General features: G+C 43.7%; 1 protein-coding gene across 3 annotated transcripts; it reads right to left on the reverse strand.

Annotated features, from left to right (window-relative positions):
• Positions 1-192: 192 nt before the first annotated feature.
• Positions 193-27,977, reverse strand: LOC149351628 (transmembrane protein 170A). 3 transcript variants are annotated; one of them, XM_089580948.1, is made up of 5 exons: positions 27,676-27,977; positions 24,801-24,857; positions 22,058-22,210; positions 17,033-17,203; positions 193-581 (listed from the first exon to the last, which is right to left on the reverse strand). In XM_089580948.1, exons 3-5 carry the CDS (start codon positions 22,149-22,151, stop codon positions 451-453), a joined length of 396 nt encoding a protein of 131 aa, XP_089437074.1. In that variant the 5' UTR covers positions 22,152-22,210; positions 24,801-24,857; positions 27,676-27,977; the 3' UTR covers positions 193-450. The 3 variants fall into 3 exon arrangements, with proteins under 3 accessions (XP_089437074.1, XP_089437072.1, XP_089437073.1); XM_089580946.1 differs by lacking the exon at positions 24,801-24,857; XM_089580947.1 differs by lacking the exons at positions 24,801-24,857; positions 27,676-27,977 and having other exon boundaries at positions 22,058-24,790.

A 27,977-nucleotide genomic window follows, 5' to 3' on the forward strand; every position in this document is an offset into this window, starting at 1 on the left:
CTGCACAAGATTTTTCTGGCTGCGTACTCTTGCAGGTGCTCAAGCCCTGCCTTTGACATGGCAAGATATGGGCTAATGCGCTAAAACAAAAGTAAAAAAACTGCTTTTAGCTCGTTAAAAAATGTTCTGTAAAAAGTGACATTCCATGAATAGAACACCACGGTCAAGCGACCAAAAACATCACGCCAAGAATCAACCGCCGCAGGGCTGTGTCAGTTCGCAATCGCAAACAGTGACACAGCCCTTTCTTTGAACAACACAAATTGTAAGAGGACACGCAAACAGATAACAGTGCAAGCAGCTCGAGGCTTTGGTCAGGCAAAATGTGGAGCTGCATAGCCGAGCCAAGGAATTGGCTGCATGAGGGGCAAATGCTGCAGCAGTCTACTCTGCACTGCACAACACTGGCACCCAGGGTTGGCATTTCCAGCTGGCTGTCTGGCAATAAGGTCAGAGGGTAGCCAGGACTCGGGTGTAGGACATGACGACCGCAAACACTGTCTGCCCACAGCCCCACAACAGTGCGTAGAAGGGCATCATGTGAAACCGAGCTGCCCGGTACACACCAGCTATCACTGCACCTGCATGGGGGCATGTAACACACAAATGAGCATCGATCAGGGAGGTCCACTGAAAACAGCATGGAGCAATGAGATAACTCGACTGCTCACACCGGCAGAATTGAGTATATTTAATAACCCACTTTAAGATAGAGCACTACAACACTCAAGGCAAAGCAATATAAAGCAAATGTTAGCAAATTCTTGCTAGAAACTCATGCTTCTTTTCGTTTTCTTGCCATCATACATATACTTCTATGTATGTATGTAATATTATGTACCCAAATACCACCAGGATGAAGGAATCAGCTGAAGACATACACATTTACAAAGTTCTATTCTCAAATTTTGCACTGTATACCTGTCACCATATAGCTGTTCTCATTAGTGGTGAGCCTAAAAGGCTGATATATACACAGAACTCTTTGTTTTCGAGTTTTATTAATGCGTCAGCATTAGAGGGGTCTGTGCACGCGGAAATGGCGACCACCTTCAGTCAGTACCCAGTGGTAGCTGGCCCGCCTGCCACGGTGAGCTATGAATGAGCTTAGGCTTAGTACTATACTACCTATAAGAACTTAGCATACTACCTCGAATATAGTGAACCTTTGTATGACACCTCAATAATGTAAAAAGGTTTTGTGTGTTACCTCAGATATAATGAACCTTAATATGCCACCCCAGATATAACCTTTCGGGTCAGGTCCTCGGATGTAACGAACTTGCTGTGCTGACCTCGGATATAATGAATGCAAGTGTGCCAACTCGGATATAACGAACTTTAGAATGTCAACCTCGAATGTAACAAACATTTGGCTTCTAAAATGCATTCAAACAATCCACCGAGGATTGCAAAAGCTTTCTTTAGCAGAATTCGGTGGTAAAAATCGGGCATTATTTTTTTGGCTCAGATTCAGGTACAAGTTGGGTGAATCAAAAATATTTCTATAATTATGATTTTCTTTTTCAGTGTTTTTTTGTAGACAAATTAATTCACTATTGACAATATTTACTTTGTGCAGGACATACAATGGTCTATTTCTTGGTCAATATTTTCATAAACAATCTAGAAACAGCAGACTGCACAAAAAAACTGTTTACCAAAAAAGATTTTTGTAATTTTTGTATTTTTATAAAATAATTGTAAGAAAAAAAGATATCCTTAATTTCTTACAATTATTTTGTTGCATACATTACCAATCCTATTTGGTGCACTGCTGCATCTCTGCTGCAATTATCTGCCTCTGTTTGTACACTGTAAAAAACAATTAACTTCATAGCAGTCATTAAGAACTTACAACTGCCTTGGAGCAAGACATCATTAGCGTGGGTAGCTTCAAACAATGATGTCAATAATAGTGTGGTAATACCTGCATTCCGGCCTGAACTTCTGCAATATAACTTTCAAACTTATCCTAAGTGTATTTTCTGCCATGGATAGCAAGGATTAAAAAGCATAAAAATTATAATGATTGCGTGAGAACCCCGTACAACGACTAGCTTACATGCTCTGCCTTGAGCTTTGGTGACAAGCAGACTACAAAGCGCATTTTTTTTTTGTTAGAAATCAGGTTTTTTAAGAAATCTGGTTGGGGTGAAAAACCCATATGAAACCAGCAAAGAAGAGACCTACATACACTGATACTGCGTGTGTCCTTGTGCGCATAAATGCGTGCATGTATGCATTGTGTGCTTGTAACTGTGTGCAAATCCCCGACAGAGTTCCACATGCATGAAAAGAAGAGAATCACATCTTCATAAGAAGCTTCAAACTGCAACCTTTCACGGTTGATATAAGTTTCAAGATACTTTTACCAGGCTGACATCGTTGCAACTATCTATGTCAGACCCTGCATATGCATGCACACTATGCAATGGTAACTGCCTCCATAGGGGAAGCCTGGTAGCGGCACGATTTCCATGCAGTGAAAGTTTTGCTGGCAATGCATCTCAGCGTGCTGGATACCGCAAGACCTGAAAGAGCCTTGAAACACCTGCAGCTGCTTTAAATTTTGTTGAAAAATAGCTGCACTTGCCATGAAGATCTTCTCTCACAAAGGCACATATTTTTGGTTTGGTTTATTGGGGTTTAACGTCCCAAAGCAACTCAGGCTACGAGAGACGTCGTAGTGAGAGGCTCCGGAAATTTCGACCACCTGGGGTTTTTTAACATGCACTGACATCGCACAGTACACGGGCCTATAGAATTTCGCCTCCATCGAAATTCGGCCGCCACGGCCGGGATTGAACCCACGTCATTTGGGTCAGTAGCCGAGCGCCGTAACCACCGAGCCACCGCGACGGGGCACACATATTTTTGACTGCTTTCTTTGCCTATCAAATATTTCAGTTTTAGAAAAGATTTTCTTCCAAGCACCCCAAGGCCTCAACCAACAAAGTTTGGCAACAGATCTAGACAGTCAGATTTTAATACATCCTATAATGTAATGGGGATGTTGAGCAAAAATGAACAGGAAAAGTTCATGACATGTAGCAGCAAGTTAGAGCTGAACTGTCCTTAATAAAGTTAGTATGACAAAGCAGTTTGCCATGTCAGACTGAAAAGTGATTCAAAATAGCGCATCTTGTGAACAACAGAGATTTTTAGCACAGCGGATACGTATTGCGTACATGTGTACGGGAATACCTGACACCTCCTGTGCATGTGCAGTGGCAAGGGTGGGGTCAAGTGGGACTACTGTGCATGTGCAGGAGGCATCCAGTTATCAGATATACACGTGTGCTAATACGTCTCAGCCAAGCTCTCCAATAAGAGTGTCTATGTAAGCTGAAACCTGTGCACCAGCCCCATTTACTCAGTCACTCACTGTTCATCAATAGTCAACTCGTTTTGCACGATGGCAACTAGCATGCACAAGATGCAATCGAATGTTCTTCTCTGACTCCCAGTGCAAAAAGCATACACTGAAGACAAGGGGCTTCTCTTGTTTACAAGCCAACAGGGTTTGATTGGAAATTACAAAGGTGGCATCAATTCTGCAGCTAAATGAGGATGAAAAACACGTAACGACAGCTGTGAAAGAAACTTGTGACTACAACATCTTCAACACAATGCCTCAATTGTCCCAATTTTATGCTTAACAATTGCTACAACAGCATTTGCCAAGACAAAAGCCTAGCTAAAGTTTCTGTAAAAAAATGAAACCTGCATTGTAACCTGCATTGCAAGGCAGGAAAATGTAACAGCACAGCATGAACTAGAGCAGCCCAAAATGAAAAACAGATGCTCATTATTTCATCAAAACATAACTTGATAACTTGATGACGAAACTCGACCTTAATAATTACACCTTTTTTGATGTCGCATTTGCAGGAGTCAGAATGATAATCAATGTTTTGGTGCAGCTGTGTAGGAGGCAAAAATGTTGCACTGACTTTCTTGTTTTGTAGCAGGAGTGCAATGCTGACAAAAGAAGTAAATGTGCATTTACACTTTTCAAGAATGTGATAAAAGAAAAATTCAAGTTGCAAGCGCCAGTAGTTTTACATTTAATCTTTCCCCTTTTTCATAGCCTGTGGCAGATACTTGGTCATTCCACCTCTAGTCCGGGTCACCAACTGCATCTACAGTTGCGCCTCATTAATATGGACACTTTAAGTCCGAGCTAAAGTGTCCATAAAGCGAGCCACCCGTAGTAATGAGTTGTGAAGAAAAAACAAAGAATGAAAAAATGTTTATGGTTATGGAGTGCTTCTGTGTGCAGTGGCAGGCAATGAAGTGCATATCGGGCAATCTTGGAAGCTCCAGGATCTTTGAAACCGTGCGGTGTAGGCTGAAGCACGTTTGAAGTGCCTAGTGGTCCATAAGACTTGTGACAGCACCTCATGGTGCAATGAAGTATCTTCTAATACAACTGTTCAAATCACTCTGTAATAATGTAGCACAAGATGCATAGAGAGAATTTTATTCGCAGCCATTCATGCAATGCCTCAAAAGTGAATGCATGTAAACCAGGCACCTTACCCTTGTAAAGCATGAAACCAAACATGTGTGCAAAAAGGCCACCACTACAGCATTTGCACTTTCACACTGTCTATTACTAGTGCTCTACACTTAAAATACAAAGGGTGGAATATCTGAAAGATGCAGCCGAGATTTTGTCCTCATCGCTATCCATATTAACGGGACAAAAATACATGGGCTCCAATAAGCTCCACGCATATTCACATATCAGCTCTGTCCATCATCCGGACAGCTAGTCTGCATATTAACACCTTTGAAAAAGTCTGGACCCCAGAAAAATTGTCCAGAATTCGAGTTACAAGTTACAATTTGAGTTACAAAATTCGAGTCACATAGAAATCACTAGTCCGTTATAAATTAAGATACGTGTCTGCTATTGGAAGCCCTAACCAAAATTACCTAACAAATTCCCTAGAATCAGTACAAAATCGAGCCGCAAGATTCATATATACGCGCTATTCATTTCATTTCTTGCTCCCTAAAAACTTGTCTGCATTTTTGTTACTGTGTTTTTTTTTCTTGTTTAGTTTTTTTTTCTTTACCATGCCGAAGTCCTCAAATATGCTACTTGCTCCTGTTTTGCTATTTTCTGTTACCTTTTGTATATTGCATATTGCCTTATTGGACTACGATCGCTTTTGTGTTTACACTTACTTGACCTGTGTTATTTTAGTGTATGTGATGTCCCACTCCTGCAACGGCCTCAAATGTGAGGCTAGCAGTATGTTCAAATAAATAATAATAAAAGCAGAGGCAGGCTTAACATCCCTGGTTTGTAGACGTCGTATTACTAGTATGTGCTTGTTTCACAAATTTCATTTCAGTTCACTTCGTCATCCGCCCTACATCAATCCGCCGGCATGCATTTCCCTCTGTATTGGTCATCCCCTTCAAGTTGCCCGGCCACGTACATGCACCACTACATTCACATCGTCATTCTTTCCACACACATCCACGGACTGGAACAGCCTGCCATGTGACATCGTCGCAATCACCTACCCATCAACATTTACGAACTGTTTAGCTACTATTTTTAACAGCGAATAATTTATGTACCTTACGCATTTTCTTTGTTTATTTAATCTGCTTTATACACGTAACCCGCCCATTATGTAATACCTCCAATCCCGGGGGCCTTTAAGGTAATAAGGTGAAGTGAAGTGAATAATGGGGGTCGTATAAACGGCCATGACTGCCAATTCCCATACACGCATTCTGAATTAACCAAAGTCAAGAGTGTTTTTGTGTACTTCAACACACAACAAAGCCATCAACAACATTTATCAAAGTACTTCCAAGAAGCGAAAGACAGATTCTACTATTCTCAAGCACTTAAAGAACCCCAGGTGGTCGAAATTTCCGGAGCCCTCCACTACGGCGTCTCTCATAGCCTTAGTCGCTTTGGGACGTTAAACCCCATAAACAAACAAACATATTCTCAAGCACTTGAGCTCAGGACTGCTGGTGTTATTTTGGCCACATTAGAGATCTTTAGAATAGGGAATACAAGCTTAGAGGCCCCTGTTCGAACTGCGTATGGTCACTTTGCGGTGTGTACTTGCAACAACTTTAGAATAGGGGGCCCGCCACATCTGTATGGCCTTAGCTGCTTGCAGCACCATTTTGGCTGAAAAGTGAAGGACTAAATTGTAAATACTGAAAATTTAAATTTGATTTACCCTTTCATTTATGTCAACATGAACAAAAATCATTAACAGATAATAAAAGCAACTTATTGTGTAAAATTCACTAGCTGGTAACCCCTCTTATATAGTAAGAAATACCACCCTGTTCAAGCATCCTGTGCTTTCTAACGTCATTATCTCCATGGAAATCAGAGTCTATTCTCCAAGCCTAGCAGCTGAACAAGGCCATAGAAAATGTTAAAATTTTGTCGCGCTTGATTGCTAGACTTATGCGGTGCGGGCATTTTGAGGCAAACAACATCCTGCACCATTCATGTGTCACAAATGTGAGACATGGTGAAGCAGCAAAGACGAATTGGTAGCAAGATGAGCAGCCCTCACTTCAACTGACGGCACTATGTTGCCTGATCCTATCCAACGTTGGGGGGCCACGGCATTGCACCAGTTTTGGGTTAGCATCGTCCACCAACTCAAACACAAAAGGCCTTTGGGTTCTGTGCATGCACACTGGTGACCAGTTATTCCCTTATCCCCATAAGCTTGGTTTTTATGGTTTTATGGGGTTTAACGTCCCAAAGCGACTAAGGCTATGAGACACGCCGTAGTGGAGGGCTCCGGAAATTTCGACCACCTGGGGTTCTTTAACGTGCACTGACATCGCACAGTACACGGGCCTCTAGAATTTCTCTTTCAAAGAAATTCTAGCCGCCGCGGCCGGGATCGAACCCGCGTCTTTTGGGTCAGCAGCCGAGTACCATAACCGCTGATCCACCGCGGCGGCTTATCCCCATAAGCGATAGGATAACCCTATTCTATAATTTCGTCCTTTACTATGGGGCACACTGTTTTCTTCTGCAAGCAATTTATGCGAACCTGTCATGCAAGCAACTGACGTCCAACAAGTAGTGAGTGGAACTGCTTGCTAGCTGCAAATTCGGCTTCTTACTGTTTTTTCAGTTGCAAGCCATAATGAAATTAGGTTTGCTGCTCCGGTTTTCTTGGGCCTCCTGGGACTAGCACATTGAACCCATTATTACCAGCATCTTAAAAGTGAAATTATCTTCTCCTATCCCTTCTTTCTTTCATGCTACAAATGATCGGGTTTGATCGGGTTCCATGTTATAGATGTAGACATTCCCATGCAAAAAAAAAACGTGTTGCTGAACAATTGAGTTCAGGAAAAATATAAATATCTGTGCCTGTTTTATTTGTTCTGCCTGAAAAAGTAGGTGGCTTAACAAATACCAGCTAGATGAACAAAAGCAACATGAGCTAGATTTTTCAACAGTACTTCAACATGAACGTAAGAAAAGGTCAGTCAACAAACACAGAAAATCAAAGCCAGAATGACCAGGGACGGCATGCAAACAAAATACAGGATGTTCAAAAATAGGCATTACAGATTAAAAAAAAACCAAGAGCACTACACAAATCATTGTAAATGAGTTATGCGGCCAGATGGACCCAAACAGTGAGAAAATTTGTAATCATAACCTAATAAACTGAAATTCATTAACTTTTCATTCACTGCAGTTAGTGCCTGTTTATACTGACTATTTAGAAGCAATGGCATTCAAAGACTATTCTATTTTGTAAAATTTCAGTAACACACCTGTGTCCTGAGATACGCATGTCTAAAATTTCAGCCACAACAGTGTAATTACACATGCAAGACTGTGGCACTCAGCATAAGCCTCCTCTCTAGTGTGATGAAACTGCCACATATGGCACTCCACCTGACAAGAATGAGGAGTTGCAGGCAGAAGGGACAACTTTGTGTTCTTGGGTATGGAAAACGAAGAATCAATGTACCGGCGGCGTGGGGCGAGTGCTGTTTCCTTAAGCAATTACTTCTAGAGTGGATTATAAGACATGGTGCCACTTTAGATTTCGCATGTGGTCAGGCGTGGCAATACCACACTGTTGGCCAAGAGTGAAAATTTATAACTGGCACCTGGAACTCCACATTCTTGCCAGGCGAAGCACCATATGCAACAGCTGCGTCACATCAGGGGGGAGCTTCATGCTGAGCACTGCGATCTCACGTGCTTAGTTACATGGATTGGCTTTGCAGTGATGGCGTTGAGGTAAAGCAATCCGGCTCGCATGCAAGAGAACTGGGGTTTGGATCCCAGTGTGGCGCAATTCTCCACCGGGTTTAAAAAAAAAACTAAGCGTGTAGATGGAATTGCATAACCAGGAGAGGGATGCGGCCTGAACTCGGTGACCAGAACCGACAATGCACTCCCTCACCAGAGCAAGATTCGGCCACCCAGGTGTAGTACTTGGTCACAACCTTCTATGAACAAACCCATTAACCCTCGGCCCTCAGTACCCAGCGGCTGCGGAGCAATTGGCCAAGGTGACGGCCAGACCTGTGACGCAGCGGAGAGTGCTCAGAATCACTGGCATCGGACAGGCCACCATTAGAATCTGAACCTCGCAACGTTTAACGCTAGAACCTTATCCAGTGCGGCTAGCCTAAGTGTGCTGTTTGAGGAACTAGTGGATATTAGTGAAGTTAGGAGGACAGGTGAGGCATATACAGTATTAAAGGGCGGGCACATACTATGCTAATGCAAGTTTACCAACATCCCTCAAGAGAAAAGTAAACAACAGCTGTATCTTACCGGTACTCACCTATGAGGCAAAAACGTAGAGGCTAACGAAAAGGGTTCAGCTTAAGTTAAGGAAAACGCAGCGAGCTATGGAAAGAAAAAGGATAGGTGTAATGTTCAAAAGCGGGTGGAGTGGGTGAGGGAACAAACATGGGTTAATGACATCCTAGTCTAAATCAGGAGGAAGCAATGGGCTTGGGCCGGGCATGTAATGTGAAATCAAGATAACCATGTAGTAGGAGGCAGCAGAAAGTTCGGTGGGCGGATGAGATTAAGAAGTTTGCTACAACATAGTGGACGCAGTTGGCAAAGGACAGGGTTAATTGGAGAGACATAGGAGAGGCCTTTGCCCTACAGGGGGCGTAGTCAGGCTGATGATGATGACGATTTGGCCTGAAATTTTACACACAGATCTTGGGACACAAGCACATTACCAAATTGTACAAAATAGAATAGTCTTTAAATGGCACTGCCTCTAAAATTTCAGGAAACACATGCATGCTAATTGCAGTGAATAAAAGTTAATGAATTTTAGATAATTACTCAGGCTACAATGACAATTTTTCTTACTGTTTGTGGCCGCCTGGCCACATCACCTATTTACCAAAATGAATTTTGTGTACTGCTCTTGATATTTTTTTAAATCTGTGAAGTCTAATTTTGGACACCCTGCATAAGCTGCATAAGGTCCCTGCAGTTGTACTTTAATGCGATAGCATTACTATAGTCCCATTACGAGATAAGCCAGCGGCGTGTGTGTGTAATACCTGTGCTACACGGGAACGTTCCAATGACATCCGAGCCGAATGACATTTGAGAATTGGAATGACATTCGGACTCGAGGGACTCCTGGACAGCAGAAAAAAGTGAGCAGTGGGTATCGAAATGAACAGCCACAGAGCCGAAAGCAGCAGCACGGCTGTGGGCGGAGCGCAGCGACGGCAGCGGCGATGGCTATTGGTCGGTTCGGGCTGTGTTCGCGTTTCGAAGGCATTCCCAAATCTGGAATGTTTCCGTGAAGCTTCGTCGACTCGAATGTCATCTGAACTGAATGCCATTGAAAAACTTCGTGTAGCAGCATTAGTTCGGCAGTTGAGTCAGATGACATTCGGTTGGAAGGCATTCGAAATGCCCGTGTAGCAGGGGTATTAGAGTGCGTACTCGCAGACGGTACAGAAAATCCCAGCGATGGCAAGAAAAATAGGGTGATGTCATCAAGTGGCCATATGACGCACACAGCAAGTCGTGTACCGCCACTTCAGACAATCATATACATATCGTTCGTCTATGTACACTCCACACTGGCCGACCTCAATATGGTGGCAGTTTTCCCGACAACATTCGTACCAAAGCTGTGATGCAACCATCTGTCATACAGCATTCGGGGTGGTGACATACAATTTCACGCTGAATATCGCTTACATGTGCTAGTCAAGTTGGAGGCTAGCTTGCGAGAAGGATTCGAACTGAGGACATATGCAGGGTGTTCAGGATAACGTAGTGTTCTAATGCAGTGGCCAGCAAAGCTGATCTGTTTGTGGTGCCGTGGGTTCGAAACCCACTCATGGCCATAGAGTGTTTTGCCATAAAGTGTTTTGCATAGTTGGCAATAAAGCCTACTGGCAGGCTGCCCACAACCCGATGGGCAGGTTGCCATGTGCCTACCATGGCAGATGGGCCACCTGCTCTAGGCTTCGGACAGACAAACATCCGCAGCCAATACCGCAAAAGCTGAATGATACGGCCTAAATCCATATTGCTATGCCCTGAGGATACTGCATTTATCAGTAAACTTATTAAATCTGTTTGCAAAAACTTTTTCGAAAATGTTATTATGCTAAGAAGAGATACTGGCCCCTAACTACTGAGGTTGTCACGATCACCATCCAAACATACTGGTATAACCTTTTTTTGTCTTCAGTACTCACCGATATTTGAAAACATTGGATTGGATATTTGGAAAAGGGAGCACAAAATGGGACCAAGAACGTCAAACTCCTCTAAAATCAAACTTAGGCTTACGTCACCTAGACCTGCTGCTTAATTCATAGAGATTTTTGAACATAACAAAGCTCTTAGGGATGCTAGATGCAAGATTGGTGGGATAGCATATATTTTTTTGTAAAATTGATGAAAAATTTGATTGCACAAGCAGATGAGGTGCACAGAAATAGTTCTCAGAAAATTTCACTATTTTAGTACAAATAGTTCAGAGAAAAAAAGTGAGATGCATTTGTTTCATTGCCACTAAATGGTGATAAAGAAAATAGGATGTATTTGTCCCACTGACCTACATGGGTTTCGTCACTGAGTTTGTACTTGAAATTGTTTGCAGTTGTTCGCTTGTTGTTGAACTTGTTCGCACTACTTTTCGCATCATGGAACACCACTGGCATCTATGACTTTGTTAAAGTTTCACAGGGTTATGCTATTTGTCGATGAGCCGAACTTCACCCAAGGCGCCAACTATTTTTGGCCATTTTTTTTTACCCTCTATGTTCGGAAGGGCTTCTTGCTGCTGGCGGCTCTGAATGGTTGGCTATTGATGATCAGGTGCCCAAAAACAAGCTCTACATATGGTGTTTGAAAATTACCATTCGATATTCAGTTGTTAAACATCCAACTATTTTCAGCACGGTAAAAAAAGTGATTTCTTCTTATTACTTGTCATCTCAAATCTTCGGAACAGGTGCACATTGCGATCTAGAGTTGATCCTCCCTATGCAAAAAAAAAAGAATCACTCACCGGGCATTTTTATTGTTTTTTTGCCAGATCGAATATAGCCAAAAACTTGCAATGCGCCCGAAGAAAAGAACGAAGTTTCAAGGTCTCAACTGCTACCTTATGTAGTGGACACAGCTGAAACTATTTTTAAATAAAGCACTGAAACCTTACGACAGATGGCAGAACAGCATAAGTGGGACTCCTTCATCCCACTGTCTCTTACGAGCTCTTTAGACAATGGAGTGCATATTTCAACCGCGCAAAACGACGCAGGACGAAGAGAGGAAAGCACAGGACAAGACGAGTCTTGTCCTGTGCTTTCCTCACTTCGTCCTGCGTCGTTTTGCGCGGTTGCAATATGCACTCCATTGTCAACCACCAACTAGCCCGCCTTCACTTGTTACATGAGCTCTTCAGTATGGAAAATAAAGTGGGACGCATGTGTCCCATTGTCCTATGAAGGATTACTGGGGGACATGGGTCTTAATACTATATTTTTAATTTATGGTACGGTTATTAAAATCACTCTTTAAGTGTGTTCTTTTATACAGAGTCCAAATATTCAATTAGAGTTTGAATACCAGAATTATTTGAGTTATAAGCAGTCTTGTAAATTTTTAATGGGGCTCTTCATTGCAGGAAACAGCCAAAAATGCTTAAAAATTATTTGAAGTATTTACAAAATTGAATCAAACAGGTGCACTTTGTGCGGTGATACTGTTTTTTTGCCTGCCTCAGTGAAAATACATTGGTAAAAAATCTATGAATAGAATGCAGAAAACGGATTGGCTGGTAATTTAGGAATGCAACTAATTAAAATTTAATGCAATCGTAAATCCTGTTGGCAAGTGCACTGCCCGCGTCGAGATCCATGGTGAGACGTGCCCCACCACATTCGTGATATTGGAGAATTGCTCTAAAGATGTTATTCTGGGCATGGATTTTTTCCGTGAATATGGCGCCGTAATCGACATAGAGCAGAACAGGTTGACCCTCCGCGCACGTTCTTCATCGCCAGTACCGCCCCGGGCCACAGGCTTTGCGATGAAAGTTGATGCCAACCATGTCCACTTGCCACCGTTGTCAACAGTTTTCCTGCCGGTCCGAGCCGATACAACAGCATGTGGAGAAGGCGTTCTGGAAGGCAGTGTCCAGATGTTACTTACGCGTGGCATTGGTGTTGCACGAGGGGTCGCAAATGTTCAACGAGGGTGTGCCAACATCTTCGTGACCAACTTCAGGAACGAGCCGCAGCACCTGACAAAAGGGTCAGTTATAGCCCAAATGGAAGAACTTAGCGGCGTTCGTGAAGCTGTTGCGCTGCCTACAGAGGCAGCCCCGCCCGAGTCTCGAGACCCTACAACGTTGCCCCTGGATATCGACCTCAAACTTGAGCCTTCCCAAACACGTGAACTACTCTCTCTTTTGCATCGGTACAATAACTGTTTCGCGACGACATCCCGAGTTCGACAGACACCCGTCGCCAAGCATCGAATTATTGTCGACACCGCAACGCACCCGATTCGTCAGCCGCCGTACCGCGTTTCCTTGAAGGAAAGGGAAACCATACAGGAGCAAGTGCGCGAAATGATAAAGGACGACGTCATCCAACCATCCAACAGTCCGTGGTCCGCACCTGTAGTACTAGTGAAGAAAAAAGACGGGACCCTACGATTTTGCGTCGACTACCGGCGACTCAACAAGGTGACCAAGAAGGACGTGTATCCACTACCACGCATCGACGACACCCTAGACCGTCTTCGTCATGCCCGCTATTTTTCGTCCATCGACTTGAAGAGTGGATACTGGCAAATTGAAGTGGATGAGCGCGACCGCGAAAAGACTGCATTTATAACCCCGGATGGCCTCTAAGAGTTTAAGGTGATGCCGTTTGGCCTGTGTACAGCGCCCGCGACATTTCAACGAGTCATGGATACTGTGCTCGCCGGTCTAAAGTGACAGACATGTCTCGTGTATCTGGATGACGTCATCTTCTCAAGCACTTTCGCAGACCATCTGGTGCGTCTTGAAGCGGTTCTTCAAGCTCTTCTGAACGCCGGACTCACGCTCAAGCCTTCGAAGTGCCGGTTCGCATACAGTGAACTCAAGTTCCTTGGTCACATCGTCAGCCAAGTGGGTGTGAAGCCAGACCCCGAGAAAACGGCTGCCGTCGCATCCTTCCCTGCACCGTCGGACAAGAAGACCGTCAGAAGCTTTCTTGGTCTCTGCGCATACTTCCGACGTTTCGTACGGAACTTTGCCCAGATCGCGGCGCCACTTTACCGCCTGACGAAGGATAACGTTGCCTTTGAGTGGACCGAGGAGCAGCAATCAGCGTTCCGCCAATTAAAACACGCCCTTGCAACATCCCCGATACTAGGCCATTTTGATCAAGACGCCAACACTGAACTCCACACAGACGCTAGCAACAAAGGACTTGGGGCAGTGCTTGTGCAATTCCAGGACGGCGCTGAGAGGGTTATTGCGTATGCCAGCCGAGCTCTTTCGCAGGCGGAGGGCAATTACTCGACAACTGAAAAAGAGTGCCTCGCTGTCATCTGGGCCATCACCAAATTCCGGCCGTATCTGTACGGTCGCCCTTTTCGTGTCGTCACCGATCACCATTCGCTGTGCTGGCTCGCCAGTATTAAGGATCCAGCAGGCCGCCTTGCTCGGTGGAGCCTTCGGCTACAGGAGTACGACGTCACCATCACCTACAAGTCCGGCCGCAAACATCATGATGCTGACTGCTTGTCTCGAGCCCCCGTGGAGCCGGCACCGGGAGGCGAAAATGACGAAGAGGACGGCTTCCTTGGGGCATTGGACATGGCAGATATGGCTGCTCGGCAACGCAGTGATCCTCAGCTTGATCAGCTGATGGCGCACTTGGAAGGCCACGAAGCTGCGGTGCCTCGCATTTTTCAGCGCATACTGCCGACGTTCAAGATAATGCATGGTGTATTGTACAAGCAGAACTTCGACAGCAGCCCGAGGTCGTGGCTCCTTGTTGTGCCGGAAGACCTGCGCGCCGAGGTCGCCCAAGCTTGCCATGACGATCCTACAGCTGGTCACCTTGGCTACAGCCGGACATTTTCATTTCACGTATTCGAGAATGGTACTACTGGCCGACACTTCCTAAGTACGTCCATCACTACATAAGAACTTGTCGAGAGTGTCAAAGGCGCAAAACACCGCCCATACGACCAGCTGGCCTTCTCCAACCACTCGAACCACCGCCTGTTCCGTTCCACACTGTCGGAATGGATTTTCTTGGTCCATTTCCAACGTCACAGTCGGGCAACAGGTACGTTATCATAGCGACAGACTACCTAACATGATACGCGGAGTCCCGAGCACTTGCGTCGGCGACAGCTGTTGAGGCAGCCCAATTCTTTACTTAGTGCATTGTGCTCCGTCACGGTGCCCCTGCCGTTTTGATCACTGACCGGGGTGCCGCGTTTCTGGCCAAGCTCACACAGGGGATCCTCCGTCTCAGCTGCACCAGCCACCGCCGAACTACTGCGTACCATCCGCAAACGAATGGGCTGACGGAGCGGCTGAACAAGACCATGGCCGACATGATCGCCATGTACGTGGATGTCGCCCACCGCAGTTGGGACGCGGTACTGCCCTACGTTACATTCGCTTATAATACCGCTGTCCAGGAGACGACAGGTATGTCCCCTTTCCAGCTGGTCCATGGAAGACAGGTCACCACGATGCTTGACGCTATGCTACCGCACGAGCCACCTGTCGACGTCGCCGATGATGCCCGACTAGTCTGCGAGCGCGCAGAAGAAGCTCGGCAACTCGCCAGACTCCGTACCCAACATCAACAACATGCCGACGCTCGTCGGTACAATCTCCGTCGACGCGACGTCCATTTTTACCCTGGAGACAAGGTCTGGTTGTGGACGCCGGTGCGCCGTCGAGGTCTCTCCGAAAAACTCATGAAGCGCTACTTCGGCCCGTATACAGTTGTTCGCCGCCTCGGTGAACTTAATTACGAGGTGCTGCCCGAAGGAACCCGACCGTCATCACGTCGTTCACCCCGCCCTGAAATAGTGCACGTAGTGCGGCTTAAACCGTATTACGCGCGATGATCGCCTGGACCCGAACTGATTTTACCACTCCCTTTTACACTGGCCAGCAGGAGTTGCTGGGCGCGTGTGTGGTTTTCCTTCGTGTGCTCTTGCTTCCGTTAGCATCGGGACGATGCTTCTTTATAGGGGGAGGTAGTGTCGCGAGTGGAAGAAAAAGACGAGTAGCGATTGCGGCGCGCCGACGACGACGTTGCTGCTGGCGGACCTGCCTGTTTGTTCTGTGCTCTCTGTCTTCACCCGTTCTCGCCGCCGGCCTGTACGTCAAGCCGTGACAATATAAAAACCAGTAAAAGTGGCGTCGCTGCATAGCTCTATTCTTCCCAAATAAATTAATATCAAGCTCATTTCTATTGCCCAAGGCGAACCAGAGAAAAGGTCTGTAAGGCAGAGACTGTAAAATCAGGAATGGAGATAAAGAGGCTTGAAGTCCGTGTGGACTCATTGGGCCGCAAGAAATAGAGTCACAGGAAAATGCCTGTAGCATTGGCTGTGCTGACTTGATGGCATTGTGAGAGGTTTCAAACGAAAGGGTGGGAAATGAGCTTTCAAAGGGCAGAAAAATGGTGGTGATTAGAGAACAGTTTGAAATTGCAATCGCGTGAAGCAGAACGTCATTTCAAAGCTCGCCTCTTCGTTTTTCAGCCGCACGACTCTCTATGTATTCATTTTTTTCATACTATGGGATCATTTCGAGCGTAGATATTTTTCGAAGAAATAGTTTGAAGCACATTTAGTATGAAAAGCTGTTCTTCAAAAAGACAACGTCTTTGCAATTTTTTTGCAAATCTCAAGAATCGCATCCCCCTTTAAGTCCTGTAGCTTCTGAGATAGGGATGGACCCACAAAAACAAAAAACAAATTGAAAGTTTCAATTGTATTTTTGTCCATTGATTCAAGAAGTGTATGTGATAATCATGGGCTGCCCGCAATCTCTATGAAGAGACTGCAGCCATGTTAAATAAATGTTAATTGCTACCGGTTCAATGATTGGTTAATTAACAAATAAACAACACATAGGGAAGCTGTGAGTGAATACTAAAAATGCCACTCGGGTATCATTCTTGCATCAAATTAATGATGATATCATTACAGCGCGGTTCATGTTTGGTTAAAAGCATGTACAATTGTTGCAAGCTACACTGCACAAAAGTGTCCTTCATGTACAACAACAACTTTAAGTCTCTTCATAGCATTAAAGTAAGACTGCTATGCAATTTGAATTAATTGAGCAGAGACTTTTAGGCGTAATCGAAGTGTCCCTATTAAAGAGCCCGTACATTTGGACAAGTCAAAGGGAGTCCAGGAAATAGGCAATATTCAGAGGTTCCATAACTGGCTGGTCTAGGTGAAGGCACAAATTCTGCACAGGAAAGAGGAGGAGGAGGACAGGCTCACTTGTGAGGGCCCCTCCAGTCAAAGGTGCTACTAGACCCATGAGCAAGATGACCAGCGGGCTGAAGCGGCCAATATGCTGCTTCCTCAGCATGCTGAAAGCCACCACTGCAGCCACCAGGTGAACAAAGACAGACGAGAACAGTGCCCACAGGAACACCTGGTACCAGATCTCTGCAGCATGGGAGAAACACAAAATTGCCCACTGCCAATGTGGTGTGCCCCAACAATACTCTGGTGGAAGGATTTTTGCCTTGCACGAAGGAGGTACTTTAAATCCTTGGTACCACCGGCAGCCCATCAGCTTTCCCAAGTGTTAAACGTTTGGAAAAGGTGTCACCCAGTCCAAGACTGCACAGCTGCATTGACGGGTCTGTGATTCAATCAAACATCAAGCAACATAAATCCACCTCTCGCAGTAACTGTAGCAACATTTTTGAAACATGAGTGCCACAGTGCAGTCAGAGGCTAACAATTTAGTCAGAGATCAGCGTGCCCTTTTCCAAACAATCCACCTGTGCGAAAGCAAAGCATTGGCTGGAGGATGCCTGTATTAGAGGAAAAAAAAAAAATAAATGGTTACCCACCTAATTCTTTACATAAAAAAAGATGCATCGCTTGAATGTACAGTTTTAAATGGCTAAATGTGAGAGAAGCCAACAGCCGCAGAAACCAAGGGACACAGGGGTTTTTTTTATTACTAATTTATTTCTGTGCATGCACACTGGTGACCAGTTATTCCCTTATCCCCATAAGCTTGGTTTTTATGGTTTTATGGGGTTTAACGTCCCAAAGCGACTAAGGCTATGAGAGACGCCGTAGTGGAGGGCTCCGGAAATTTCGACCACCTGGGGTTCTTTAACGTGCACTGACATCGCACAGTACATGAGCCTCTAGAATTTCTCCTCCAAAGAAATTCTAGCCGCCGCGGCCGGGATCGAACCCGCGTCTTTTGGGTCAGCAGCCGAGCACCATAATCGCTGAGCCACCGCGGCGGCGAACCTTTAAGATAGAAATATGCTGAAAGCCCCAAAGAAAGCACCATTCAAATGTCTGTGCCACCTTCTACACCTACTTCCATGGATTTTCAAATTGCATTCAGATGCCGTAGGTACGAAGCATGCTATGGCACGGATTTGTCTGCAGCCTCCACATTTGTGAAAAGCTAACGCCAGTCCAAAAGAGCAATAAGGATTAAAGAACAGCTATTCTTACTTGACATAATTTTTTGGCAACTTTTACCATTCAGATTATTTAAGGCTTGCATTGACTAAAATTGGGTGCATGTTTAACTTGAAGTGAACACCACACGACTTTTACAACCCTGTGATTTGCACTTCCCTCAAGGGTGCTGCATAGCTAAACAGTGTACTGTGTACTCAGTCTAAACACTTTCAAAACGAATATGTTTTTATTCGCTACTTTCAGACCCGCTGCTATCAACAGTTTTGACCCTTCGACTCTCATCACACGCAAGTTTCAACAAGATTAACAAACAGCTTGTCTCGGATGCCAAATCAGCCCTATATACCTTGATAAGAGGACAGTCTTGTAATGTGCAATGAGGCTATAGTTTGTAAAGAAGAATGAATAAGAGATTGTTCATGCTTGTGCATTCTTTGCTATGAGTAGCAATATCCATGAGAATGTCAATGCCATTATTTTCACTCACTGTAAGGTGTCTCTCATCAGTAATAAATTTTCCAAACCTGGTGGACCAAAGGTGTAAAAATTGGTTTTTGATTTGGGGAAATGAAAGGCGTAGTAAATGCCTCACTACTCAGTGGACACCTCAACCTCACCATGAGAGAAGGGAGGAAGAGTTTCCATAGTGTGGAGGGCTCCAGTATAACTTCAACCACTCGGGCATCTCTAACGTGCAATCACACCGCCACAGCACACGGGCACCATTTTGCATTCCACCTCCATTGGAAGGCAGCTGCAGCTATACGAGCAGCTGTATTCTGCTGCTACATCAGAATGCAGCTAAGATGCAACTAATATTCAGTAGTTAACTTTTTAAGACTTACTGCTAGGTTCCTTAATTACTCAGAGGCATGTAGCTCACCATCAGTAATATCCATATCAATTTTTAGAATTTCGAAAATGTGGTTACCCTTGGCACTGTAGCCCAACAAATTTTGGCTATTTCGACGAGTTAAGTGCACGGGAGAGGTTGCTTTGCCTGCAAGCTTCTTGAAAGCACATGTATTTTTGTGCGATGTATCCAAAATTTGTTAGGCCACAGCGATGAGGATAACCATGTTATAGAAATTCTAAAAACTGATGTGGATATTACTTACGGTGGGCTACACACTACTGAATAATTGAGGAGTCCAACAGTAATAGTCAAAAAGTTAACCAGTTAGCCAGACTGTTAGTTAGCAAGTGTTAGCTCTACCCTGATTTACCACACCACTGACAATGCTATGCCGAAAAAAATGCTCTTCTAACTCAAAAAGCCTATTTTTCAAAATTAAGTAAAGACTTAAGTGAAACACCCTGTATACAGAAGCTTTTGCGAGAATTATAAAACTTCTTCCAGGGTGTAGCAAGTGAATGAAATGCCATATGTCACAAATCACTGCCAAATGAAAACTAGTAATTGCTTCTTATGGGCACTTCTTCACATTTTTGAATACAGCACAAATGATACCTTGCATCCTCTTGAAAGGATGTAAGGAATCTTCTTAGCACTGCAACAAAAGCAGTAACAGCTTAATCCAGACTTCTCGCACAATGGACGGAAACATAAGGAACGTCATTTCCTCAAGTTTCTTGCAGCCTCCCTGGAAAACGCCATTCATGGCATGCTTACAACCCTTAGCCTTTCTGCTCAGGTGTTATGTAACGGTAATAGAATGTGTCCACCTGAAACATTATAAACTGGCAACACGCAACACTAATGACTCCTTCCAGTGGGCGAACAGGAGCACTTAACCGCACTTCCAAAAGTGTTCTCTCGAGAGCAGGCGCCTTCCAGCAGGCAAGCAGGAGAGGGAACACTCTCATTCAGTGGCAGAGGAGGTATAGTTCCGCTGCACCAAGAGCACTCAAGAGCAGTCCAGGCTGCTCCCTAGAGAAAAATGGAGTGTGGAGGAAGTCATGCCATATTGTCATATCTGAGTTATTTTTTTTTCTTTTGTTCTACCGGCACATGAAAGAAGGAAGTTCTTTCCTTCCTTCATGCACTGGTGACCAATGCCAGTGATACCAGCAATGACAGCAGCGAAGCGTCATGCATGGGCCTACAGATGGGTATGAAGTTCAGCTTGGCAGTTTGAATTGCATCTTGTACACAGGTTCACGTTTAGCCTTTCAACAGGAAAAAGGTGAGGAGATAGGCGAAGAGACAAAATGCATGTGCACGATTGCCACTTCCAGCAGTCGCGGACCTGAAAAACGTTGTTGATGGTCATGCTGTAGCTAGCGCATATGAAGAATGGTGGGAAAACAAGCGTGGTCATGAGGCATACTGTGTTCTGGACAGTCACTGTTCAAGTGGAAGATCAAGTACTCCCTCCGTCAGCATGTTACTGCTCTACCCCTCCCTGCCTGACGCCTCTGCTCCTGTTCGCCAACTGGAATGCACCACAAAGAGTTGTAGCACGCACATTTTCCACAATTCTTGAAAGCCAGACTATTTGTAAGAGTTGAGCTGCTATGCACTACTCTCTCGCACATTTCCTCCATGCCTCTTTTCTACAACAAGTAAAACTTAACAGGCATACCGAACAACAGCTATTCCTGAAAACAATGCCATTCACTGAAAACATGATCATTGTAACCCCAGTAAGGCTAATTATTAACAGTTCAGACAGTTCAGACAAGTGCACTCACTCAATCTTAAGCACATTGTCAATGGGGCCAAGTTGCATGGAAAAGAAAAAGCCTGAAGACAATTGCAGCGTGTAATAAAATCTCTGGTATGGAGAGTACCAGTAACGACATCAACAATCTTAGATCTATGATATGGCGCATGCAGCATAAATGCCTCACAATAAAACATGGTCATGCTGTGCAGAAATGTGTGCTATTAATTCCAAGAGTTCGACAGGGCCATGGGGTTTGCTGCTGAGCCATGTAGCAAGGAATTTGTAACATCTCTTCCACTTCAAAGCTCCGATGGTATGAGAAGGAAATTGCTATTCACCCTCTGTAGATATCTGGTACTGGGGATGCTATACAAGCTGCACTGCATCCCAGAAGCACCTCAGAAGCAACCCAGTAGGCAGGAAATTTTTAAAAAGAATGACTAATTTTGCACAAGGTTTGCAAAACCTTGCAAAATGCAAAAAAGAAAAAGTTTTGGCTCAAACCCATTGTGTTTAAAAGGACGCAAAAGGAAAATCCACACATTGTTGAGCCTTTACAGAAATTTAGATGCATTTTTTTATCACAAAAATTCATTCAGCTTTACAATGACATCTCTGTAATGCCCATGATGGTTAAGATTTGGCCCATACTTCTGACAGAAGCCACCTATTCAGCCCAACTTGGGTTGAGATAATGGCATTGACGCTGGTAAAGCCAACACGGTGGAAATGAAAATGACACATGATCTCTTTTTATTTCATTCGGGAACCAATGGAGTCATAAGAAATTTTTGAGCTTCTGCACTTGATAAATAAATTAAAGCTCTCAAGTGTGGCAGAATGCACCAAGAGTGTCTTATGCAACTTATTCCACAAAATGTAGCCTCAACTGAAATTCACCTCCATATCCCATCAAGAGCTGATTGGTTTTATGGGGCTTATCGTCCAAAAGTGACTCGGGCTATAAGGGATGCCATAGTGGAAGGTTCGGGATATATTTCGACCACCTGGGGTTCTTTAACGTGCACTGACATCGCACAGCACATGAGCATCTAGCATTTTGCCTCCATTAAAATGCAACCATTGTGGCCGAGGTCGAACCCATGTCTTTCAGGTCAGCAGCCAAGTCCCATAACCACTGAGCCACTGCGACGGCCCAAGAGCAAATGATAACACACAACTAGCTGCAGGGTTGCATGGAAGGCTCACGTACCAACAAAGGTGTCAAGGGGATCACTGGGTGTGAGTCCAATGACATTGATGACGGAGTCTAGGTCCGCAGTCTCAAACTCCGTTCCAGTGGCCATTGGGCGCTCTTGCTTTGCACCGGGGCTGTGCCAGGGGCCCCCTCAAAAACAATCAAAATCTGCAGGAGAAATGGCCGATGCAACAGGTCTTCAAAAACACAATAAGTAAGATAGCAAAAAAAACACAAGTAACAATCAAGCTAACCATACTTTCGGACTTCTCAAACATAATTTAAAAGAGGCCGCGACACATGTACAAAGTTAAACGCATTAACTGCCAGTCATTCCATCATGCCTATTCTTTTTTACCATGAACAATAATCGAATAGAATGCTTTGCCATCAGAAATTGCCACAGAATATGATCTAAATAAATTCCAACACCTTATTCACTCATGTTTCAACAACTAAAAAGGTATTTTTTTCAGCATTCTTTCTTCCACCTTGTCTTCTTTTTATTTTATATTTTTTGTTTTGTACTTCAGCGTACTTTTTCCAGTGTCGTCTTGTTCTTTTTCTAGCGGTGCTGTTATTTATTCTCAAATTTTGCTGCTATGTGCATTGTTGCGACCCTTTCTGTGGATGCCTATTTATGATTAATATTTTGTGATTTCTATTTTATTTTAGTGCAATATTTTTAACCTTATAACAATGCTTTGTACTTACCCCCCCCCCAAGTAATACCCTCAAATGAGGGCCTTTGGGGGTATTTTGAATGAATAAATAAATAAATAAATATATATCATGTTTGCAGACACAGTAACCCATCATAAAAGAAAGCCATTTTTTTACAACACCCTTCATGTCTTGCTGAACTAAATACCCTTCATGTGTGCCACAACGAATAAACTTATCCAATGTTCAATTCCTCAGACAACCTGCAGCATTCCTTGTTTTAAGTGGGGATGCTGAAAATATGTAAGAATAATAGTCAGCAGTTCAGGGAAACAGACTAACATAAAATGTCAGAATTTAAAATAAGCAGCATGCCAGACAGCGTGAGTACTTATTTAAATGAATAGGTCCATGTACAAAGCATAGTCTTGAAACTCATCAATGGAGCTGTGATTATAACGACAAGTATACAAGGCTTAGCGGGAACCTTGGGCCAGAAACTTGTTGAGTCATATATCTTCCTGGTTGGTGATGTGCATGGGAGATTAACAAATAATTAATAACCTAAGGTCTGCACCTTACGACACATATAAAGCCAACAGCCACTGAAACCAAGGAAAGCATATGGAAATGTTTCTATTTCATTTTTTTTCTTTTTTGTGTTGTGTTGATGAATGAGAAATTAGTACTGTAACCACTTCTTAACTGAAAGATAATTGATTAGAAAGCAGAAGAAATAACAACCACATGCCACTGGTGGGATCCAAACCCATGACCTCCGTATGTCACATGCAGTGCTCTACCAACTGAGCTAAAATGGCAGCTGTCTACAGCAGCTGTTAGAGGGTATTTACGCGGCATGTAACCTAACCTTCAAAGTGTCTACCAGTGCCATCTTCGACCGTACGAGCAGACACATGAGCATCATGTTAATACCTCAAGTGCCACAGACAACGTGTGATAGAATTCCCTGTTTAACCTCCCTAGTTATCTTTGAGGTTAAAAGTGGTTACAGTACTAATTACCTATCTTTAAAGACTACAAACTAGAAAAAAAACTGAAACGTTCCCCTATGCTTTCCTTGGTTTCAGTAGCTTTAGGTTTTCTTCGTGTGCATCCTAGTACAGTGTAATCTTAGCAGAATTTCTGTATCAAAATGATTCACCAATATGCGATATTAAAGGCCTTTTTTTTGTGGACTCCCTTGAGACAAAAAAGCAAAGCCATACACAGTGCATACTTCACTATATGCTTATACACACAATAGTACTGTTGGAACACAATCCTTGTCCATGTCTCATGCTCATATGCTACAGTGCTTAAATTATGATAAATTCTTATTTCCAAGATTGATTGTTTTCAGTAACATACCATGTTGTCGCAAGAACATTTCAAAGTAAAGCATGGAAGAGGTGCGTGGTGGCTGTAGAATGGGCCTAGGCACACCGCCAGGCTGACGCAGCTCGGAACGGAGGCGTGTAAGGCTTTTGCTTAATCCGCCTGGCTCAAGTGCCAGGATGTGATGTGCCACTCGAGCCGAAGGGAAAAAGGGGGCGTGCTTATGTGCTTTTTGTGGCTGCTGCACGGCTCTCCTATGCATCTTAACAGCGGAAACTTCTTTCCCCACAGTGCTATAGGCAATAATATTTCTCCACATCTAATAATTGATGCTGGCTGCCCTAATAGCCACTAAAATTCTCCAATGGCAACCAAGTGCCTAACTGCTAAACTTTTAAAGTACTTAGCACATTTTAATTAAGCACCATACGAATCAATTTATCTCGTATGTCTTATGAAGTCTACCAATGTGTTTGCTATGACAGTGCAAGATCATTTTATCGCAAAAAGCCTATTTTTAAAAATTACTTAGTCTTCCAACAAACACCCAATATAGGAGTGATATAAGTAGATGACGGCTAGTCAAACATTTAGTTCAAATGTGTGAACATTAAAATTAAGCTAAGGAGGACTGAAAGCATACACCTGATTGCAGTATACTCAGATAAGCAAATTTCCAAGCAAGCAATGCAAATTTTTTATGCAAACACTATGCAGAAATCAAACACTATTTTGAAAATTTTCTAAGTAACATTGCCTTTTTCATGACTTGTTCTCCTTGTTCATGAGCAATTCCCCTCACAGTCACCATTGACTGTGAATAGAATATCAGGATGCACCTCAGAAAAACAGTCAGAACAAAAAGAGCACCACCTACACAAAACAGCTATGGTCATTTATTTACGCAAATAGGTGCCAGAAACCAAAATCACTGTGACTTTACATCTTTGTTCTCACCACACAGTTCATACAAAAATGCAGTTAAATGTGCTTGTACTAAATCTAGAAAGCATCAAGCATAATAAAAAGCACATATTTATTATTACAAATTACAGAAGGAAGCAATGTAGTAGCCTGACCTTTGAGAGAACAGAGTGGTAACATGATCTACCAACATCCAACAGTACACCTAGCATTAGTAATGAGTGACACAGTGCTAAATGCTAGCTAAGCAAATTAATACCTACAAGCCATGTTAACACTGATGGCTATGCTCACTCCAATTAATTTTTCTCTAAACGTCTGACTCAGCGCAGGAAGAAAGGCTTGGTTAGGCCGCAACCTCCAGTGAAATGTGGCCAGCTCGACCTGATCTAGTTTTCCATCATTTTACACTCTGCCCCAAGGGCCGGGCACATCAGTCCCTTGCTAGCAAGAAAAAACTGCTGGTTTATAAACATAGCTTAATCATTTATTTAACATCCTCAACTCCACTCACCATTCCTTACACCTTAAATAGTGATTAGCTCTAAAAAAAATTCAAGGACAAAACATTGAGCACTGAAAGCAAACGTAAAATACTAAATTACTCCCAGGACTAACATCTGAAGTACCTTCAGCGAAAATCAATGCATTGTGTACAAGCCTGCAACTAAGTAATGTGTCATGGCTGGTCAACAAAGAAATGCTGGTATTGGCATATGGGTAATATCTTTCTACTATGTACACGCACAAAAAAAACATTTCTTACAGTTTGGAAGCCTGTTATAGCACTACTCCACTGGAAGGCCATGCCAAGCAAAACGTGAAGAACAAGGCCAAAACATCAAAAGGCACAAAGCACGTATGTGGCCTGTGGAAAGCACCTGACATGTGCCTCTTTCCACAAGAATGAGAAATCTGATTTCACACGACTGTTTTAAGAATAAACAGCTCAATATCAAGCAAAATAACGAGCTGGTCACATCTCACACAGAAACGTAAAATATTTTCAAGCAGCCCCAGTAAGACTTGGCAAGAATACTCCTCACAGTCCAATTGGTAAATTAAAAGAACAATGGTAATTAAAGATTGCATTCAGTAAACTGTCTCATTATATACAGAAAGATACACGGGAGAGCTGCACTGCAGCAAACAAACCAAAATGCCCTGTTAAGTGAGCAAGCACTTTATGCTCAAAAAAACTTTTTCTGGTTCATCAAAATACAGTGGACTCGTTAATTTGATCTCCCTTAGCTTGCACTTCCTATCAGACAATTTGGTCCAGTCAACAGCAAATACCACCGTCAGCACGCTTAACACGAACGCTCGAGCGTGCGTCTTTCACTGACTTTAGAAGCGCTGGGGGTCGGCCGCTGGGTCTAAGTCAATTTTAGGCTGGAAGCAGGGCACAAGCTGTCTCCAATCGCCGCAAACACACCGATCAGCATGGTCTGGGATTCAGCGCCCAGCTCTCAGGAGCTGTAATATCTGTGCAGGACGCTCAATCGAGCGTTCGTGTTAAGCGTGCTGACGACTGTACATGAACCAGGCTCCTCTCAATATGAACAAATTTTGGCCACCTTCGAGTACAAATTATGAGAAGCTGACAGTACTAACCCATGAAAACCACATTAACAAGGCACACTTATTAAATGCGACTTTTCTGAAGATAGAAATATTCAGCATAAAAAAACTGGAGCACTAATTCTAACAAGTGCAATATCATTTAAGTTCATAATAAATTGACAACTACATGTTAACAACTAGGATAAAATGACATAGAAGCTTACACAGTAGTTTTAGCACCTTTTTCAGAACATTAAGGCCTGCCCTTTTGTAAACATTATAAACTTTCAGGCCACCCTTGCTACATGCGACCAGTAGAAACTGACAGGCCGCTTCATGTTCATAACGAATACTAGAAAACAAGCCTTCTTGTTAAACCCATGTAATTGGAGAAGCATAATAGGCAGCTCTGGCATCGCACTCAAGTTTGCGAAAGCGCAACAGGAAACACACGCGGATCTAGACACGTGATACGACAATCGCGTAACTTTAGGAACCTACATCCTCGTCCTGCAGTGCGTTGACTCAACAATCGCCGCCTTCATTATCCCTGGCTGCGAACACTGCACCGGATGAAATGCATTCCAAAAAAAATAATAAAATGACTCCGGAACGCAGTACGATTGCTGCCCGTCTAACACAGCAAGCATTTCTTTCCTTCTTTTTTTTCTCACCAACATGTAAAGCTTGAAATGTGGCAAAGCTAAGTATGATGCATTCCAAAGGTCACAATTGCAAACAACACACGTCACATCTGACGAACTTCTGCAGTGTTCAACGTGCCCAAGTTTGCAGGGTAAGCGACGGCACCTCATGTGCAATCACTTTGTGCCGAAGCAACTTTCGGCATGCGTTATAATCGAAGCGCTCTTTCAGGAACACGAGAAAAGGCCGCTACACTAACTCGCATGTCGTAAGCACCACTACCGTTGCTAGGCGCTATCAGCAGAAAAACACGCAGATCAAAACAAGGTCTGAAGCTTCTTATTACAGAATGCACAACACAAGCGACAGATTTTGCATATAGTGCCTACTTGGCACAAGGTTACCACGAAAACGAAACTCCCGAACGGTTCAAGCCTGCTCACAGTCGTTAGGTCTCAAGTACGGCGCTCGTCATCAGTAGATACTGCAAGAGTACTTACCATTTTTAAGGCATAACAGGACTAGCTTCAGTACATTATTCATACAGCCAGCGAAGAAGCTTAGTTCGAAATGTCTACTGAAAATGATAAGTGGTCAATCCCACGGTGGGTGTATCAACGATGTATACGGTGACCTTAGCCTAAGATACAAATGTTCGCCGGTAATCTGCTATCCTAATAGAAGGTTTCATAGCTACCGAATAAATAGAGGACCCTCAAAAGATTCACATCACAATGGGAAAGACGCATAATATCGAAATACACGGGAACCGAAACACTACCGCTTGTATGGATGGGCATAG

This window comes from Amblyomma mixtum, chromosome 3, assembly GCF_055824585.1.
Source record: "Amblyomma mixtum isolate Tamu chromosome 3, ASM5582458v1, whole genome shotgun sequence".
Lineage (NCBI taxonomy): Eukaryota > Metazoa > Arthropoda > Arachnida > Ixodida > Ixodidae > Amblyomma > Amblyomma mixtum.

What these genes read in the sequence shown, in the direction of transcription:
- LOC149351628 (XM_089580946.1), bottom strand. Translation starts at nt 22,151, where the DNA reads ATGGCCACTGGAACGGAGTTTGAGACTGCGGACCTAGACTCCGTCATC. An exon ending in TCCCCTTGACACCTTTGTTG is followed by an intron (nt 17,204 to 22,057) that starts GTACGTGAGCCT and finishes CCCATGCTGCAG; the next exon opens with AGATCTGGTACCAGGTGTTC. An exon ending in GACTGGAGGGGCCCTCACAA is followed by an intron (nt 582 to 17,032) that starts GTGAGCCTGTCC and finishes GCCCCCATGCAG; the next exon opens with GTGCAGTGATAGCTGGTGTG.